The following is a 21,140-nucleotide window of genomic DNA, read 5'->3' as shown; positions in this document are numbered from 1 at the left end:
AGGAAAAGAATTGACATGTAGTTTATTTTGTAGACTACGACGGGTTCCAAAATTTATCTTTAGATCTGGAAGCACTTTACTGAAGGCCCTTTTTCTGATCTAAGTCATTGAGCTTTTCAACATTTCTTAGAGGGGCCAAGTGTAAGAGTAAGTGTCATTGCAATACCTTTGTGTAAACCTGTTGACGATGTAATAATAGTGCTGCTATGTTGTTCACATTATCGGTAAGCATCCGAGATCTTAACATGATCTTAACACCCTCTCAGTTCCATATCTATGTGCACACAAACCATCGCATCATTGCTGTTCAATGATACCTTCCGTCATAGTGCAGTGTGTCTCCATGTCAATTTTGTACAGCCTAAGTCAGTGCCAAGCCTCACTTTATTGTCAGATATCAGAAATAAAGAGCCAAGTTTCTGGGGATACAGGTGATGGGATGTTAAAAGTCACTTTCACACTCAGCTGTCAGCATCAGCATCCATGGTATGTATATGGACCCAGGCTGGAGGCAGGATTCCTATCAGAGCCCACAAACATATATATAAGCGCTTCTCTACTTATCACTAGCCGATAGAACTTCAGAAAATAGTCTCTATTTCCTAGTTTTATTTCAGTAACAATTTATAAAGGAATTGGAGACTTTTAAAACACTTCCTTCTTTTATTAATGTGTTAATTGTACTTGTTACATACAAATTGGCAACATTTTTCAAATGATAAAAATCAATGTTGTGACTGCTCATGATGAAAAATGTTTGGACTCAGTGTCCACATGAAAAGACATTCTCTAAGGTATGATTGAATACAGTTGAAGCTATTGTTGATTTAAGAGCCTATAATGAGGGTAAAATGTTCAGTCCTGGAAACCTCGTTTTTTTACCAAATGACCACATGATGTCCAGTCCGTGTCACTTTCCCTCAAGTGTCTGAGCTTACCTGAAGCGTTACTTTCATGGTCTCCCTCACTGTCCAACAGAATGCTGTGACTTTGATTTGTTCTTGCTTATTCTTACCTTATGTTGAATTGCATTTATTTCCTCAGGCCTGGGCCCAGTCCTCTGGGCCTGGTTCTCTCTTCAAAATAAAAATAACAAATTACAGAGCTTCTGTTCAAGGATATAAGGCCCAATTTGTTCACTCTGCATCTTCAAGATGGAGGCTTCAGCTATGTCTGAAATCTGGGCGAAATTATTCACTATTGTGTTTAGTGATTTTCAAGCAACTAATTTTCAACAAGCCAGGGTTTCCCATGACCTTACAACAGACAAGTCCAAAAGACATCACACGATGTCATCCAAAAGACATCTCAGCATTTGGAAACAGGAATGTAGCTTGAAAATATGAATATGTTTTCCTGCAATGATGATACAGTTCTTGTAGCATCAGAAATGCACATGCTGAGTCTCTTTTCTCTGGTAAAGTAATGATCAAACTGATAAAGATTCCATTCTCGAACTTCCCTAACTCTCTGAACATTTCAGCTCTCTCTATTCCCATGCTTAGACAGCAGTATGTCCATCCTGGCAGGGAAAATGTCAGGCCAGCTTAGGATGACCCACACAGTTTGTGCTTTGTGTCTTATGGTCAGTACAGTTCTCGAACTTCAGTAAGTGATTGGGGCTCCTGGTTGACCAGAAGCCTAAGAGTACTAAACCATATGGGCCATGTCCACCAGGCCTCCATCTATCCCATCCTAGGTATAGAAACAGCCAGAGTGTGGTGGTGGTGTTTTTGTGGTTGTGCTCTTTTTTTTTTTTTTTTTTTTAATGTTACCTGCCCATTTTCTCTTCATGACAATGTGTGATTTTTTTAAAAACTCTTTCAAATATCTTTCCATCTGCATTGCAGCCCCGTGTCTGCACGGTATAAAGTGAAGCAGGAGGCTGGTGACACTGGTTCTTGGTCCCAAATCACCCCCATTAGCTTTGCTACAGCAGTTTGGACCCATTCAGGCAGCACTAAAACCTCCACTTCATTTTGGGCTTGTCTAAAGGCCCCAAAGTGCTGAATTGTGACACAATAATAGTTTTCAGTCCTTTGGCCATCTTGGTAACAAAACCGGTTGCTGCAGAGTTGATCTGGTGCATCTGTGTAAAATTTATTATGAAAAAGGAAGAAAATGCCAGATGAACCCAGCAGCGGCCAGGTCTCTTCTGTGGCCTGGACAAGGCTTGGTGCTCTGAAGACCGTGTAGCATCTCCTCATCTCCTGTTTCCTCCTCCTTACCAATGTCTCTTACTGTGGTTCTTTGATGGACCATTTGTGAATCTTTGGGGGGCATTTCATTCGTACGCCCCCAATTACCTCATATCTCTTCCAAGAAATAAGTAAATATTTTGTTTTGCTTAGTGGTCAGGAGTGGAGATTATTATTTGTTTGAAACGGACAGTGAAGAGGAGGAAGAGGAAGAATTTAAAAAGGAAGATGAAGAGCCTCCACGAAGGTCAGCTTTCCAGGTAACTATGGGGATGAGGGAATCATGGCTTTTGCTAGTTGAAGAGTTTTTCTTTTAGACAGACCTTGATTGCAGGTCTAGACTTCTGCTGTGTTCACATGTTGTAGCTCCCAGAAGCTTCTGATTTACATCTGAAATTGTGTGTTCCTCACTGCCCCGTCCTCTGCTTGCTGCCAGCGTTGCCATCATTACTGCAAGAATTCCTGCACGAGCACTGGTCCAGCCAGGGCTTCGTTCATTTGCGTACAAAAAAAAAAATCTGATGCTCTAAACAAAAATAAGACTTCCTTGGGGAACTTTCTTTTGTTGGCATAGCTTTGGATTGCTTGAGTGGACTTCTAGTCCCATAGGTGAGATAGTTGACCATGAAAATGAAATCCTTGCTTTGTTCTGAAAACAAACGGTCATTTCAGTGTTACTTCAAATTTTGAAAATCAGTTCTGTTTGTATTGCTAAAGATATTAGAATATATTAAAATCGTGAAAACCTCCAGCCCAGTTTTGATGTTCTCAGCTTAACTGCCTTTCTTTTTCAGAAACTACTGTGCTTCTTGGTGATAGGACTCATAGCCTAGTATTGTGTATCCAGTGAATGTATAATCAGTGCTTGTTAAACTGTGGGTTTGTCAGTGGAGTTACATATGGCATGAAAACTTAGTATAGGTTTCTGTTACAAAGGAATATATACAGGACTGTTCTTTTCCCATTTGTTAGACTACGGGGCACACAGAAGGACATCCCTCCAGCCACATGATGTGTCCATGAGAAGGCCATTGTCAGCTTGCTGGCCAGGTCTTCTCAAGCTGGCAGGTTACCTCTACCCCTGTCCTCTCAATGAAATTGAAGAACTAAGTTATTCACGGGGACACGTTGCTCTGATGCTTTGTCACTGGGCTGCTACCTGCGTGTGTCTCTTGATGAGTGTCTGTGTGCATGTGTGCGGCTGGCTTACCAAATACTAATGACTCGACTTGTTTCTTTTTATTCCAATGAGTTTTCTTCTAACCATCGCTCATCACGCAGCAGAGGAGAGAACATGACCATCTTCACCATTTTTACAGATTACATGAACGAGAGACTATTTTCTTTATTCCTGACCTACAAGCAGGGTACATTTTATTCCACATTCAATGATGAGCATGTTTTAACCTAGTCGATATATAATTGTCGAGACAAGCTCATACTGATGTTGCATAGTAACCGATCCGTTTTTGGTTTTTCCTACTAATGACTCTTGCTTTGTCCTTCTTTGTAGAGAGCTATTGGGAAGTTTGCGTCAGCCATTTTAGCCTTGCCAAAGTCTGTCATTAAACTTCCCAAAACTCTTCTTCAGTATTTACTCAGAGCTGCAAAGGTATTTCATGTTTTACTGGTGTGTGGTGTGTGGCCCTCCGCTCTGTAGACCTTTAGACGAGCAGACCCCTGTTGCCCCACATCTGCGTTTTCCCTCTTCTATACATCGTACGATGGAGGAATTAGAAGAATTTAAAATATTAGGAAAACTTTTCCAAAAACTGTTCCGAGAAGCCAAATTTCTTATTATGTGATTCTTGTTTTTCAGTTGACATCAGCACCAACTAAAAAATAGAAAGAGAAAATGCAGATACAGGTCTAATTTCTGCCCTTCTCGTAGTTTTGCCTAAGTCACATCTCATGTTAAAAGGGTCACATCTGGTTGCATGCATCAGATATGATGTGTCAAAGTATGATCATTCTTCTCAGAAAGCTGGTAAAATTACGAGTCAGTAATAAAAGACTCATTTTGCTCCGTCTCCTTTTTGGCTCCCTTTTAAGCCTCCATCTCCCTAAAGTGGACTCTTCTGGCATCTTCTGCCCTGAATTCAGCTTCTATTCTCACTGGGTGGAGCTGCCGTAGACGGTCCATGTAGCCTCCACACTCCACATCATCAGGGATGCTGCTGAATAGACTGTTGCAGTTATTTGTTAATTCACCCAGTGCCCAACAGAGAGTATCCAGCTACCTATGCATGGTCGCTTCCTTGCTGGAAATCATGAGTCATTAATCATTACTCTTGTACTTTATAGAAAGCCGTTTCTCCTGCCTTAATCTGGAATGAGCACTTGAACTAATAATAAAATGCTCATCCAGGGCTTGGATAGAGAGGGAGACTTTTGCTTCTCACCTTTTACCTGGGGGTCTTATTTAAATGCAGGTTATTTAGATTCAGCAGGTCTGGTGGGACCTGAAATTCTATATTTTTCTCAGGCTGAAGCATAAATGCTGGTCTGCCTTGAGTAGCAGGGTCTAGATCTCTGGGCTCCTTCCCTTTTAAAACACTCTGACTTTTCATTTAATATTCCCTGTTGCCACTTTTCTGAGTTTCTTTTCCTTTCTGCTTTTATGACGGCCCTGTGAGTCTCTCCACTGATATTTAGGAATATATATGAAAGATTACAATGTGAGTATCCCCCATCTTATTGTTAAAAACAAACAAAAGATGACCTTCTTACTGGCAACATAAAGAAAGTTCTGGATCACAACTGAATTAACATTTTAGAAAACTTAACCAACTTCAGTTAAGGCTCTCCAGTAAAATTCTCTCCTGTTTCAAAAATTAAATATTTTTTGCGTAAGAAGTTTTCATTAAAGGAATCTCATTTCCCTAACATTTACCATGAAATCACTTAGGGTAGAATCTGAGATGAAGTTGGGGGTACAGGCTGGTGTCAACGGTAGTTGGAGAAGCCGGGCGTCATTTATGCACATTTTCATGTGTTTTTCTACGTAGGATTAGTGCACATGTGTCTGTTCTTCAGAGACACCATGGCACTGGGTGGTAGTTACGCTGCAACTTCAGAATTGAGACATTTCAGAAAAAAACTTAATTCGGTGTCTTAACTCAGTAAGAATTGGGATGTTTCCTCTTCCTCCTTCATTACCAGCTTTTTCCTGAAACAGTCAGCCTGGTCCTCTGTGCAATGTTCCAGGAACTGTAAAATATTTGTATTTCCAAGCATTGACATGAAAACCAGTTACCTACAAATGAGGACTTGTCATAAGAGTCTCTCCCTCCCTCCTTTTCTCTTATTTGCACGATCCAAACTCTCATCTCAATGAGAAAGCACCGATAGAATGAATCATTTCAGCACCACCTGTAGACCAGGAAGGCCCTTTAATAAGGGAGCATCCGAGTGGCCTGAGACCTTTCTATGGGACTCCTTCAATTCTGTCCTGAAGCCCCCTCCTCTCTCCTTCCCACCCTCCCTCCCAGTGGTTTCATTTTTCTTCAGAGCAAAAGACTTGTGCACCTAATACATTCACAAATCCTGAATACACTTTCTTATTTTCCACTTTGGCATTCTTTGCATTATCTAAAAGCAATACCGTAATAACACTATTTTAAGAAAACATCACAGTATGTATGTCTTAAGCCTGAAATTTTTTTGCGTTTAGCAGTTCAGAATTTTTTAAAGAATCAATATTTTGCAGAAGCAAGTTTGCCAATTAACATCCTAAACCTCAAGAGATATTGTTAATAGAATTCCCAAGCTCAGTAGACATCACCATAAATTCCTGTTTTGGGTGCATCTCCTTCAAATTCCAAGTCATCTTCTCACTTTTCAAAATATGTTTTTGGCATAAAATAGAATATTTTTTTTGCCTCCTGGGTTTATTATTCAGAAACTATACAGATCTTACGTGTGTGTGAATTGCCCATAAGATTCAGATTTCTACCTGTGAAGAAAAAGGCAGTGCTCTGTCTTAGTAACCCATGACCTTTACATTTCCATGTATGGGAAAGTTGAATCCCTCTTTATTTTTACAATGCCAGTGGTTTGCTTACACTCTGTTTTTCAAAGATTTCAGAAAATGAAAATAGTATAGAATAAAATGAAAGTGTCTGGGTTTACAAGCGCCCTAGGAAACATTCCTTTAACTTTATCTTCCTAATAGAAAACCCAGCTTCCCTGAGACCAGGTGTGTTTGTGGGTGCACGCAGAGCATGCTGCCTGGCTTCGTGGTTGTGGGTGGCTGACTTGGCGCATCAGGGTTTTCTCTGTTCCTTCTGCATGACTTGGGGGTGGGTGGGCCTTTCAAAATTGCTCTATTGTGGTTATTGGTTGTTAATGTATCAATGCAACTACTTTCAGCTCTTGAACGAAAATGACAAAAGGCAACGAAAAGCACCCCAGTTTTCTTTCTGTACCATTCTGAAATAACCCCTTAACTTCATATCACATTATTTTTCCTCCCTAAATACTAATCCGCCTACAAAGCCCTTTCTCAAGTTGCCACTAATAGCTGTTATTCACAAGGAAGAGAATCGGGACTTCCCTGGTGGTCCAGTGGTTAGGGCTCCATGCTTCCACTGCAGGGAGCACGGGTTCGATCCCTGGTGGGGGAAACTAAGATCCCACAAGCTGAGCTGCATGGCACAAAACAAACAAACAAACAGATCCGAGAGAGTATCAAACATGCAAAAGTATTTTCCCAAAGTAAATTAACAAAAGATGTTTTGGGCTTAACTCAAAGTTTATTTGTGCTGGGAGAAAACAAATGACACTGAGCCAGGCTTCCAGCTTCTTCCCAGTGTGTATGATGCAAGAGAGTCAGGAACTAAGTATTACAAGTGCTGGTGGAATGTGGGGATGTGGGAGACATGGTGGTATATGGACCCAAAGTATCTCATGATTGTCTGATACCGACTGTAATATGTGCCCACAACATCTGTTTTCACATTTTATTTCATGATAATGGAAATAGCACAGGTCAGCTCAGCATACTGAGGGATATGTGAAAGGGAAGTTTAGTTTGTGTTGAGAGAAAAAATTATATTTCTGAAAGTCAGGAAGCTTGGTGTTGGTCCCTTTTCTTTTAATTCAATTTATTAAAAATCCAGAAAATAATGAAAGTTTCCCCCTTCAGTTTGTTTATCAAGCCTGGATCACTGACCCTAAAACGGCACTCCGACAGAGACGCAAAGAGAAAAAGAGATCTGCGAGAGAAGAACAGAAAAGAAGGAGAAGAGGATCTGGGGAGGGTGAGTGATGGGTGCAGCAGCACCCCTGCTTCTGTGGCCTCGAATGTGAAAGAGGAGCCGCAAAGGACAAGCTTGGGAGGAATGAAATGCTTGAGGTCTAAAGAGAGCAGTGTTTTACTTGCCCTTAATTACTCAGATCTTGGAATAAATTAAAACATGAATTTAAGTTAAGGTGCATTTCATAAAATGGAAAGAGAGAGAAGCAAAATAAAGTGAAAGGAAAAGAATAATTTTAGGTGGTTGTTAAGTCACAGAAAAGACATGTAAGATAAGACCTAACCATTAAGTGAAAAGCTGTTCTTGGAAAAAACTAATAAGATGAACCTTTGGAAATATGATCAAGAAAAAAAGGGAAAGCACACTTAAAGAGTAGTCAGGAACCAAAAATGGAACATAACTACCAATGCCATATTCAACATTATACCGATTCATTTCAAAAAACATGACAGGAACACATTTCTAAGGAGGAAAAGAATTCCAAATGACAACAGAACACACCAAAAACAGTTAAAGAGCAAGTGGGGCACTTGAGAAAAGTATATCCATTATATATCAGACTAAAGATTAGTGTTCTGGATATAAGAACTTCTAAAAGTCAGTAAAAGAAAAATTCAACCCGAAATGAACGGATATGAAAAACAATTCAAGATCAGAAGATAGAAATGGCCAAAAGGAGCTCAATTTCACTAGTAATACAAGAAACAAAAACTAAATATTTTGACATACTGTTTTTTTAACCTATTGGGTTGGCAAGGACCTAAACATTTGATAATATCACTGTTTGAGCTAGTGAAGGCGTAAGTGTGGTGTCGTAAAGTAGCACATCCACCTTGAAGAGCACGTGTCAGTATCTACGAAAATTTTAAATGTGTGTCTCCTACCAGAGATCCATCCCATCTCCAGGTGTGTGGCTTAGCTTGAGTGAATATTTGCACATGAGCATAAGTGCACGTGTCTAAGGATATTCGTCAAACATTATTCATCACTAACAAAAATTTGGAAACATCTTGAATGTCCACATGAAGAAGAAGGATCAAGTAAATTATGTTACCAAAATGTTATGATGTACTTTTTAGTAGTTTAAGAAAAGAGATGGAGTACTTGGAACTGACTTGGAGAACAGTGCCTGATGTATTGTTGAAGGAGGAGAATTATGTAGCAAACTGGCAGGCACATTATGAAACCATCTAGGAAACAAAGGAAACCAAAGTACCTCCCGACAGTATTTTGCATTTTTAATGGGTGCACGTAGTCCTGTGTAAATGCAAGAGGAAGATCAGGAAGCATACTTAGCAAGTTAATTACAGTAGTGGCTTCTGGCAGGCATGGGGAGAGACTGAGATTAAGAGGTAGGATTAAAGGGAACTTGAGGCTTGTTAGAGTTTAGTTCTTTACAAAAAAAAAAATGCATATATATATATATTCCTTGTGATATTAAAAATGTATTCAGAAAAGAAAAGGAAAACGTAATTTCTGATGGAGCTCTAATTGCAAAGCCGTTCTCTCTTTTTTTTTTTTTTTTTTGACCATTCTGCTTCCTGCTACCTCCTGGTAGCTTTCATTTTATTTTACTTCATTGGTTTAAAAAGGCAAAATTAAGACATGGACGATATAGCAAGTCATGCAGCAAAGACGAGGACACACACTCTGGCCTGGAAAGCTACCCTAAGGCGCCAAATCCTTGTATTGATTGTGTTCTCTTCCACTGCTTTCCTGCAGTGTGCATACCTGTGTGCAGGTACTGTTTCCTTTGTTTCAAACATGAGTCCATGCCTTGTAAATTCTCCCGTAGTTTCATTAGCAATGTATCATGAACACTTCTCCAATTAAGTATTTATAAAACTATATCATCCTTTTTTAATAACTGCACAATATCCTATAATATGGGTATGCATAATTTATCCAACTCTTCCATCACTAATGGACATAAAGTTTGCTTCCGGATTTTGCCGCAATGAACAATGCTATCATAGATATCCTCTCACAAAAATTCATATATAGTCATATGTGTGTGTGTATTTAGATGCATGGCAAAAAGTCAGGAAGAACACACACTTTCCACAAAATAGATTATCAAAAGTGGAATTTCTGGGTGCTTTCTTTTTTACTTTTATGATTATTTTCCCAAAAGGTTTTAGGAATTTACACTCCTATATATAAGGTGCAGGAGTGTCTATTTCCCTATAGCCGTATCCCATAGGCTATTAGTACTCTTTTTATTGTGTCTTTCTCAAGGATGATAAATGGCTTTTATTTCCATTTGAATTTTCCTAACTAATGAGATTGAGCATTTTTTGTTTCACATTTTCTTGGTATTTTTTACTTTCACATCTAAGATTGAAAGATTTTTAACATGTCTCATAATATCATTCTATTGGTTTGTTTGTCATTAATTCAGGAAATATATGTTAGGGATATTATCCTTTTTTATGTGTTACAAGTATGTTTTTTCCAATCCAAGGCTTATTTTTTGATCTAGTTTATAGTATATGTTTTCTGAACAAGGTTTAATTGTTTTCTGATGCCAAATAGGTCTGAATTTCTTTTTGCAATTTCTGTGTTTTCATCTTGCTTAAGAAAGTCTTCCCCCCAAATTTTATACAAACGTTTTCTTTTATTTCGTCTTCATTTTATTTACCTTTTGAATTTTTTTTTATCCTGTGAAAGAGATCTATTACACTTAATGTCGGGGTGCGAGCACAGGTTGGAAAAGAATTTCCAGACACAAGGCAGAATGTAAGGAAGATAGAATTTATTAGAGAGAAGGGATGCTGCAAAGACAACAGGCCGACTTCTTGTAGCCAGGGAGAGTAGACCCTCTCGTGGGCTTGCAGCCAACTTTTATAATCCCAAGACAAAGAAAATTCCAGCTAAGAAAATGACAGCAGTAATCGGTTGGTCACCTTTAATAAGGCAAAGGTGTCGTTAGGTGATAGGCTCGGGTCCTATATGGTGAATACTTTCCCTAATATGGGGTTGGGTCATCAGCTAGCCCAAGTCATGAATCAAAGGTTGCTATGGGGGTCGAGTTAACTCTGGAATTAGGTTGCTGTGGGGGTCAGTCAGGTTAACTCCGGGACTTTGTCTTGTGACTTTGGCATAAGGCTCCACACTTAACCTGTTTGATAAATGAGTCTTTCCTTTTCTACTGAATTTAAATGCTCCTTTCCTGATGATTAAGCTCCCATTCATGGTATGGCTCTTAAGGTTTGTTTCCAAACTCTGTATTCTAATCCACTTTCCTACTGTCTAGATCTGGGCCGATGAGTCCAGTAGCTTGAGTTAATTTTAATATTTAGTGTTGCAGACTTCCTGGACTACGCCCCCTCCTTCCAAAATTGTATTTACTATTCTCAGACATCTTTTCTTTCAAGATTATTGGACCAGTTCTAAAAAAAATCGTTAATCATCTTGTGAATATCTCATTGTCTGTATCATGAAGATTATTTTATGTGTAAATCCACCATCATTTACCTGCAAATCAAAAACAGCAATAATTGAAGGGTATTGGGACAGAAATAACTGTTCATTCCTTTAATAAATGTTTATTCGGCACCTTCTTCATACAAGGGATCATCCTTTCTTCACTGGTAGAGGAAGCATGTAGCTTCTGTCCTTCCAAAGTGCTGGCTGTGCTTTCTGCGCAGTAACTCACTCACCCCTCCCTCCCTGCCCTATACCTGGGGACATGAGGTCCCAGAGAGTAAAGGAACCTGCCCTGGTCATAGCCAGGCAGTGAGTGGTGGGTCTGGAATTCGTAACAGATGTCCTGGCTCCAGACTGCTCCATGTTAACCAGTAGGGAGCACAAGTATAGGGGAAAAAAAACCCCTGTTGACGTAGAAACTGCAAGGTTTCCATTTTAAAAAGAAGCATAGATAGAATAGCGTCTGGCTGGAGGAGAAAATGTGACTTATGGCCCAGAGTGCAAAGGATACAACACTTCATGAAAAAGATGGTCTTTGACCAGAGTCGAGCAGAAGAAAACTAAGAGCAGGTCAGCTTCACTGGTAAAGATGAGATGTGAAACAGAGCAGGAGAAAAGAGCAGAGTAGAAAATAAGCTTGGGAAGATTGACTTCAGTCAGGTTGTGAATCATCTTTGATAGAGTTACCAGATAAAATACACGAAGCCCGGTTCAAGTTGAACATATAATCTTTAAGCTTCAGTGTAATTTGGACATATTGCATGGAATTTATGCACTTACACAAAAAAATGATGCGTTGTTTATCTTAAATTCAAATTTAACCAGCTGTCCTATATTCTCATTTGCTAGGTCTGACAACCTCAGCCTTAAAGAAGAGATTAAGAAATAAAATGAAACTCTGTGATGTCATTTTAGAGGGTGACACACTGAAATTTATAACATTATCCCAAGGTGTTCAGAATTACAACTTCATAGTGTATAACAGGAGTCAGCACAGTTTTTCTGCAAAGGGCTAGGTAGTAAATATTGTCAGCTTTGCAGGCTGTAAACTCCTGCTGCAACTCAACCCTGCCATCTTGGGGTGAGACAGCCGCGGACGGTACGTCCACAAATAGGTGTGGCTGTGTTCCATTAAAATTTCAATTTTATATAATTTTCATATGCACAAAATATTCTTCTTCAGACTTTTTTCGACTATTAAAAATAGTTGAACTCACAGGCCATTTAACCTCAGGAAGCAGGAAAGATTTGGCCAGAGGACTTTGGTTTACCTATCCCTGGTCCCATTCTAGAGTGGAGTGAAGAGAATCTGAAAGCTCAGAATTCTTAAGGCTTTTCCCCAGGAGCTTTTCAAATAGGCAGAATGTCCTAGATTTCATTATAAAACTCCTTTGAATCCAGAAGAGTGGTGTTGGCATTAATGTATCCTGAAAGGATGTAACTCGTGTTTCCTGAACACTCTTGGCAGGTCCTGTGGAGTGGGAAGACCGGGAGAATGAACCAGTCAAGAAGAAGTCTGATGGACCAGGTAACAAAATAAAGGCTCCCATCAGTGGGGCAGGGATGTGGGGAGGGGGAGTGGAACTTGTTTCTTGCCCAAATGGTACGTAATGGAAGGCTGCCTGAATTAAATCCTGTTTCTGGCTATGACTCAATAATCAGTGTCCCTTGAAATCTCATCTCTAGTGAAATTGCAAAGGGACTCTGAAAAGTAGACCTGACCTTTACGGGTGAAATGTCGGGTTAGAGTCACTTTGTAACTTCCTTTATCCAAGTGCCTATGAAAGGGGGTTTGGGGAGCGAATTGTAAATGTCCTAGGGAAGCCAGCAGAGCAGACCCACAAAAAAAATTGGCAATTAATTTAAAGCACATGGAAAAGGAGTGAAATGAGAGGTAAGTGACTGGGAAAATGAGCGGGTCTCCAGGTTTGGGCCAACCTCCTCATTTTAGGGGAGAAAACCAAACCCCAATATGTTTGCTCAGGACTTCACACAGTCCAGTGTCCTCTCTCCCCCAGCCCAGTCATGGTGCTGTTTGGGCTTCGCGGAGTCCACAGTTGGGAGGAAGCTTTCTCCATCAGGAAAAAACAAGGCGAAACAAAGGTCTCCAAATGCAATGACCCCAGATGCCTTTCTGGCCCCACAGACATGCTGCTTCCTCTCTTGTGGGGATAGCACTCCTGTGTGCAGCTCTCAGCGGCAGGCTCGGTTTTCAGCTCTTTTGCTCTGGACACAAATGCATCCAAGGTTGCCATCTGCTGACACAAAATGAGGCTTCCTGAAGGCTCTCCAAGCCCTCGGAGGCACAGTCCTCGAGCCTGGTCTCCATGTCCAGATAATCGGCTCATATGTCTTTGGGACCAGATACCCCCTTATTGCTGCAAAGCTTTATCGTGCTTTGGATGGCACTTCTCCTTTGCCAGGCACTTTCCTGTGAGCTTTACACACATGAACTTGTTCAGCCCCCGGAAAACCCTCTTCCTAGTTTGACAGATAGGAAACTGAGACAAAGAAAAGTTAGCCAACTTCTCCAAATCTACACAACCCCTCAGGGGTAGAGGTGTGGTTTGGATCCAAGGACTCTGAGCCTAGAGTCTGTGCTCTTAACGACTATGCCCTCCAGGCTCTATGTTAAAAAATAAACAAAAATAAGAATGCTAATTTCCCACGTGAGTCTGTGATCACCCAGTGGATAAAGTGCACATGATGTTATGTAGGGCTCCAGCATAGTCGGAAACACCGTAAGCAAAACTTTGCGATAAGTAGGCTTATCTTCACAGCTTCTAACAAAATAGTGGTGAATATGTGAAAAAAAAATAGGTCATCAGAAATATAAGATGCTGGTCTTCCCTGGTGGCACAGTGGTTAAGAATCTGCCTGCCAATGCAGGGGACACGAGTTCGATCCCTGGGCCAGGAAGATCCCACATGCCACGGAGCAACTAAGCCTGTGCGCCACAATTATTTGAGCCTGCGCTCTAGAGCCCCTGAGCCACAATTATTGAGCCCGTGTGCTTCAAGAGAGCCACAGCTATTGAGCCCGTGTGCGGCAACTACTGAAGCCCACGCACCTAGAGCCCGTGCTCTGCAATAAGAGAAGCCACTGCAATGAGAAACCCCAGCACAGCAACGAAGAGTAGCTCCTGCTCGCCACAACTAGAGAAAGCACGTGTGTAGCAACAAAGACCCAAGTCAGCCAAAAATAAAAATACATAAATAGATTAAAAAACCTAAAAAATAAAAGCAGCAAATATTTTAAGTATATATATATACACAAGTATATATATACACTTAAGTATATATATATACACAAGTATATATATACACACAAGTATATATATACTTGTGTGTATATATATATAAGATGCTGCTAAAGTTTATCAATAGGTGTGACCCAAGTCCTTCAGCCTCCAGGAGTCAAACTTGCCCTTGATGTCTACACAAAAAGGCTGTGGGCAGTCAGTATCCGCCAGGTGGTGCTCTCTCGGCCAGTTCCTCTGGGCCTGCTTGACCCGGAGGCTCAGGGCCCCTTTGCATCGCATGGTTCCCTCAGCTCCTTTTCCAGAGTACCAGCTAGCAGCTCCAAGTTTCCTGTGACCTCAGTTGGTAGCACCATCTACCTCTTCATTGTGTCTGGCCCACCTGGACTCTGTCTGGAGCCCATACTCTCGCTAAGCTTCCTGTGGATGGTTTTCCTTTGAAAAGAGCAAAACCTTCACCTGAGAGAAGATCTGCCTTTCTCTTAGGCCACCCAATGTACAAATAATTTTTTTCCATTACAAAGTCAAACTCTGGTTCTCCTTTCGGTCTTTAAAGTAGAGCGAGGACAGCGAGAAGGGGTGGGCCATCCACCTGGTCATGAGACTCTACCACTCCTGGGCCAAATCCTGCCTGCCACCTGTTCTTCTGTGGCTTGTTAGCTAAGGATGACTTTTACCGCTTTTCATGCCTGGAAAAAAATCAAAAGAAGAGTATCTCATGACATATGAAAATTATGAGATTCAAATATCAGTGTCCATCATTAAAGTCTGGAAACCCAGCCCTGCCCACTGATAAACGATCCACCCACGGTCTGAGACTGCTTTCACACCAGCACAGCCAAGATAGCCAGAGACAGCAAGGCTACAAAGCTGGAAGTGTCTCCTGCCGGCCCCCGTGCAGAGAAAGACCCCCCCCACCCCGCCCCACACACACCCCGCCCCACCCCAGCACAGAAAGGCTTGTGTCAGTGAATTTTGTCCTTCTCTACCTGCCATATTAGTGACCTTAAACTACAACAAATTCAAACTATCGTCCTTAATCATAAATTCATTGTGCTCTTACTGTGTCACTTGAATCTGGTTTCCTTTTTCTGATGAAGGGAAGAGTGAAGGATACAGGTTGTTTTTCTTACTGAGGGTGTTGGTGGTGGTGCTTTGATTTTTTTGTAGCAAACAGTAAGGCAGTTCTTAACAGTGTCATGTTCACTAAGTATTCCCTTTATTGAGTCAGTGTTTGAAATAGCTAATAAAACTAATTTTTTTAAAGCCAAATTTTAAAAACGTAGACATGAATGGTGATTTGGTGGTGTGTCTTGAAGCGTCCCTTGTAAATCAGTTGAAAAACCACTGGTTTACAGGAAGCAATGAATAAGACAGACAGTTAATATGAGATTTTCCCTCTTTTATTTTGATTCTAACCTAAAATAAGTTAGGTCATAGCTGTGACCCAGAGCTCACATTGAATTCCGGGGGTGCTGGAGAGTCACGACGTCAGGGACGTGGTGGGACCCCGAGCAGAGCTTGTCCCATGTGGCCTCCCGGGCTTGTCCCCGTCACAGCCAAGATGAGGGAGGCAACCCAGGGGCATTGGGAATCTCGGAGCTCCTGAGGTTTGGAAAGGACTGTAGTTAGCACAGCTCAGTGTCATTAAATACATGTGATGAAGATAACAGTGGTTTAGACAGACTCTTAGTGTACAGACTGAATTCCATACAAAATACCTTTAAGGTGATTTAACTGCAATCCAGCCACAGTGAGAAGCATCCTGTTTTTACTGAACCAACAGAATTGTTTCCCACGACAATTGTTACTTAAAGAAGGAAGAAACGTACAGGAAAAGTGTTAAAGGACCCAGGTACCTGAATAGATACAGAATGTTTCTGGTCAGCAACAAATATCTTTGAGTGCAATTTCTACTTTTAATCAAACCTGTCATCTGTATATGGACCTATTCTGCCTGATGCTTTGACCAAAGGTTAGAAACGCTGAGTTTGGTTTTGGTGCTTCCATGGCAGGTGTGGAAAGCCCCACCCACGGCTCTCTAGCCTGTGGTCCCCCCCCATGCCCCATCACTCTGTGTCAGAGACGAGGGCAAAACCACAGCTGCCACTGGTGAAACACCGCTGCACCACACACAGCACCGTGGCTGAGGGCACGATGTCCCTTTAAATCGTGTTGTCGTCTTCCTCCTAGATAATATCATCAAAAGGATATTTAATATTTTGAAGTTCACCTGGGTCCTGTTCCTGGCAACTGTGGACAGTTTCACGACATGGCTCAACTCCATCTCCAGGGAGCACATCGACATTTCCACGGTCCTGAGGATTGAGAGGTGCATGCTGACCAGAGAGATTAAGAAGGTAGAGCTGCTGGCATGACTCTGCTTTGCTTCTTCCCACGTGGTAAAGGTTCTGAAAGTTAGTATCCAGAACTCCAAGGAGGATCAGACAAAATCCGTTCTTTCCAGACAGTCGTTGCATAACCCCTTTGCTTTTTGTATATTTAACTATGTTCCATGCTCAGAATGAAAATAATCAGATTCCACACACACACACACACACACACACACACACAGTCCCGGGATCTCAGCCAGTGTGTTCATTCTGTCCCCTCCCATCACCACTGTTCACAACTGCACAGGCTCTGTCGTGTCTCATAAATAATCATGCTGTTTAGTCTGGCAGATTTGATCTGAAGTGTCTCATAGGGAAAATTAGGATATACGCAGAGCCACAAAATAGAGCCATAGACGGTTTATAGATTGCATTGAAACATAATAGTCCGTTTCTGGAAAAGTTACTCTGACTTAGAAAAATTATCTACATGTAAGAATGGATTTCTGTTTTTAATATTTTAACTTTATTTTTTGAGATGTAAGTGACATATAACATTACTTTAATTTCAGGTTTACAATATAATAATTTGGTATTTGTATATATTGTGAAATGATCACCACAGCAAGTCTAGTTAACATCCATCACCACACCTTTTTATAAATTTTTTCTTGTGATGAGGACTTTGAAGATCTACTGTCTTAGTAACTTTCCAATACACTATACAGTACTGTCAACTGTAGTCACCATGTTTTACACTCCATCCCCAGGATTTATTTATTTTATAACTGGGAGTTTGTACATTTGACCATCTTCACCCATAAACGAGAGTGGGTTTCTTGTTTGGCATGACCCAGTAACATTCGGCTCCGTTAATTCAATGAGTTGACGTCAATCCCCAGCTTGATTAGCTTGGCTTGTCATCATTTTCAAGGTGTGCATGACACCAGAGGGTTGTCAATATTGAGAAGTGCTAGGCGACTGCATAGGCCAGTGCTTCGTAAGCACCGCGACATTATCTCCCTCTCCACAGGGCAATGTCCCGACCAGGGAGAGCATCCATATGTACTATCAGAACCACATCATGAACCTTTCCAGAGAGTCGGGACTGGACACCATCGACGACCATCCTGGTGCTGCTGCAGGTGCACAGACAGCCCACAGGATGGACAGCTTGGATTCCCATGACAGCATCTCCAGGTATGTCACGTGCTCCACAATGGCATTGCCCTTGACAAAGGTAACAGAGGTGAGAAATGATGGGTGAGGTGCAGGTTAATCAGAATCATGCAGGATACACAGCCATTCCGGGCTGTCTCCGTGGGCACAGCCCAGCAGAGCATCACCCACCCATGGACTGGGCAGATAGAAGCAGGAATCAGTAATAACTATTAGAAAGACCTGTATGATTCACAGCCATAGGACTGGAATTTTCAAGCTGGAGGCAAGTCAGAAGAGCCTTCCCTGGCACAAAAGGACTGTTTGTATCAAGAGCTGCATCTTTAAATCTTTAAAATGCTGCTCCACGAGGTATCTTCTGTTCTAGAATCTTCTACCATCTGTTGCTATCCTTGATCTTTTCCTTTCAGAAATGTTACTTTATGGTTCATAATTTTAAAAGTTCAAGAAGTGGTTCTGTTGGCCCCCAACTTCCGAGTTGTGTGGTCACAGCCCTGCTTCACACAGGCGCCTGTGCTGACCCTTTGCTGGGGGCTGCACTAAACATTGTGCATGGATTTTCTCACTTGATCCTTAAAAGACCCTTCATCATTTACTATTATCACCCCCCTTAGACAGAGACAGGAACCTCTCCTGAAATGTCATGAGGCTATAGACTATTTCCCAGAGGGGGAAGCCACTCAGAATGACAAATTTTTCCCATAGAACTTCAGGGGTTTCCTGGGCCTCCTGAATATTATACGTGAGCCTGGCTTAAGAATAGTGGTTCCAGAACCAAACTCTGAACCAAATGAGTCAAAGGGAAAATTAAAAAGTGAACTGAAAATCAGTTGCTCATAAAATAAACATACATGATTCCTTTGTTAGTAACTTTCAGCTGCCTAACAGTTGAGAATATGGTCAATTAAGAAAGTAACTAAATATTGTAAATCATAACCTTAGGAGGGAGAAGAAAAAAAAGAAAATAAAGACTGGCTAAAATAAAATAAAGTAACTGCCTTTAAATCTGATCCAAGATGACAAACATAAAGCTGCACCCATAGTCAAAAACTGTGAGGCAGGAGATATTTAAATTCATCCATTGCTTTTTAACGAACACAGTCAAAATATCCCAAACGTTTTTAAATGGTTAATCCATCAATAAATTTACTAGTAGAAAACCAATATCTTTAAAATTATTTTTTAATGTTCTTTTACTCTTTATTTGTAACCTAAAGAAAAGGGAGACACAATAGGTCCATTATGTCATTAGTTACTGAGTGAACATATTTGCCGTTTTCTTAAAGGCCAAGCAGAACTTCCAGTTTCTTTGTTTAGGAAACTTTCAAATCACATGTTTGCGTTAGGCTCCACAGGAAGCCATGCCAATTGCTGGCGAGGCAGTGACCTTCTCTGGGAGGGACTCCCAGTGTGGAAGCTTGCTGTCAGACACCTGTGCCCTGAGGCAGGGCAATGTCAACCCCAGTGGGGACTGCAGACACATATGCTCCTGGTGGTCTGGCCCCTTTCTGGGGACCCAACCTGTGTGGAGCCATCCCACCCACCCCATCTCACCTACTTTTCCCTCCGACAGACAGTAGGAGGGCGTTAGGGTGGGAACCTAACTAATCACTTTGTATTCCCTTTGACTTATTGGAATAGTCCCGATTTCCTTCAAGTCCAGATGTAAAATAGCGCTTTTTAAAAAATGGTTGTTATATGAAATTGGATATCCTCTACCTTCCCAGAAAATAAATTAGTTTAAGTTCCTTCGAGAAACAGTAGTGACATTCTAAGGAACATTCCTAGATACATCCAAAGTGGTTATCATTTGAAATGTGTGTTCTGTGCCCCTGGGGTAGCTCGAAGTGACATGAGGACATCGTCTGATTAGATTTGTCATTTGTTATTGTGAAGCTCCTCCTCTTCCCTTTCACTTTTGAAACTGTCCTAGCTTGGATGACAGTTTGGTCCACTGCAGATAACCCAGTAGTCTGGGGTTGTGTAGAGTCTGAAGGTGGGCTGATATGACAATACAACGCACCCAAGAATTAACAAGGTAAATAGGACTTTGGGGTCAGAGCAATGATTCCCGTGCAGAAAATCAAGCAGGTGAGGGCACACAGCATCTTTCTGCTGCAAACTCCCAAAGGCTGTGAAAATATGAAATGACACAGAAGCTCACAGATCCAGTTCCCTCGTCGCATAAATGATGAAACTGACCCCAAAGAGGGGAAGTGATTTAGCTGAAACCCATCGGGAAGCCCGTGTCGGCCAGCATGGAGACCCAGGCCCGGGCCCCTGTGCTCGTCCACTGCATTCCTAGTTCATCTCGTCATCATCTCCTCTGTTTGTCCAGGACAAGTTGACTTTGAAAGGAGTCAGAGTCATTTTTTGAAATCCTTATTAGAAACCGTTTGGTTGCCTGACCCCCTGTGTTGGCCACGTGGCTGTGACTTGCAGGCAGGTGGCCCTCCAAGAGCACTTGGGGTCGGGTGGGGGGCGGTGCTATAGCTCTGGTAACCTGAAGCCCTTTAATGGTTCCATGAGAACCTCGAATTCCCTCCCAGAGAGGACCCAGGAGTCACTCCACCATACTGAATGGTCTCCATTTCTGCCCTGTGGTCACTGACTGAGGGCATGTATGTGGCCAGCACACAGTAGGTCCCCTAGTGCGGTCATGTGAGACTGATGTTCATCCAGGAAATTAGCTGTCCAGTATCACAAAGGGTCAGCCAGGTTACCTGTACTCAGGCTGGAGATTGACGCCCCAGAAGCCTCTGTGTTAGGCGCTTTGAGGGATTTGCCCCTCTCTGGGGCTAAACTCTGCATGTGAACTGCAGTCACACCTCTGTCTGAGCTCTGCTGGCTGCGTCTCTGATACTGGGACCACCCAGTAGCAGCTCAGCCCTGACTCTGCCACTGTCCCTCCCTGATTGCCAGGTGACAGGAGCTGAGGATCCCATCAGCCTCATGACATCCGCCAACACCCAAAACTGATCCGAAGAAAACCATTCACTAGGCTCAGTGAACAGTTAACAGACAAAATGATCCTGCCACTGCTGGACTTCCTTTGTTGTTGCCTTTGTATTGTTTCATTTCATTTTTTTGATGTTGGTTTATATCCAGTTGCATATCAAACCAGCATCTCTTCTCCAAGGCATCTAGTTTGGCTAAACTGAATATCACTCAGAAAACGGGGTGGAAAATTCAGTTTGTTGTGGTCAGTCCTGAGCTTCCCTCTTTCCCTATGGAAACTGTGTTTAAAAAAAAAAAAAGATTGACATTTTTATCTAAATTTTACCCGAGCAGATGTTTCTGCGTAAGCAGTTCAACTACAAAATGCTCTCAATGAGCTCAGGATCAAGGGGGTAGGGCTCTGAATAAAACATCTTAACTTTCATTGAAAAAAACTCAGTTGTAAAATTGTAAAACTATGAATTCTGCTCTGGGAGAGAAAGGTCGGGACTTGTCATTATTCTAGTTCCCTGTGCCACCCAGAGAG

The 21,140-nt window shown here is 41.7% G+C and overlaps 1 protein-coding gene across 2 annotated transcripts in view; it reads left to right on the top strand.

The window, feature by feature from the left end:
• PIEZO2 (piezo type mechanosensitive ion channel component 2) overlaps positions 1-21,140 on the top strand; it is a 338,838-nt gene that overhangs the window by 278,702 nt on the left and 38,996 nt on the right. For both annotated transcript variants that reach the window (XM_057700316.1, XM_057700315.1), the window contains 5 exons: positions 2,352-2,458; positions 7,345-7,459; positions 12,354-12,413; positions 16,338-16,504; positions 17,511-17,677. In XM_057700316.1, the coding sequence (XP_057556299.1) occupies positions 2,352-2,458; positions 7,345-7,459; positions 12,354-12,413; positions 16,338-16,504; positions 17,511-17,677 (616 nt within the window). The remainder of the gene's footprint in view (positions 1-2,351; positions 2,459-7,344; positions 7,460-12,353; positions 12,414-16,337; positions 16,505-17,510; positions 17,678-21,140) is intronic.

Source organism: Hippopotamus amphibius, chromosome 11 (genome assembly GCF_030028045.1).
Source record: "Hippopotamus amphibius kiboko isolate mHipAmp2 chromosome 11, mHipAmp2.hap2, whole genome shotgun sequence".
In the NCBI taxonomy this organism is placed as follows: domain Eukaryota; kingdom Metazoa; phylum Chordata; class Mammalia; order Artiodactyla; family Hippopotamidae; genus Hippopotamus; species Hippopotamus amphibius.
The sequence above is the reverse complement of the archived record's forward strand: the minus strand, read 5'-3'. Positions and strand labels throughout refer to the sequence as shown.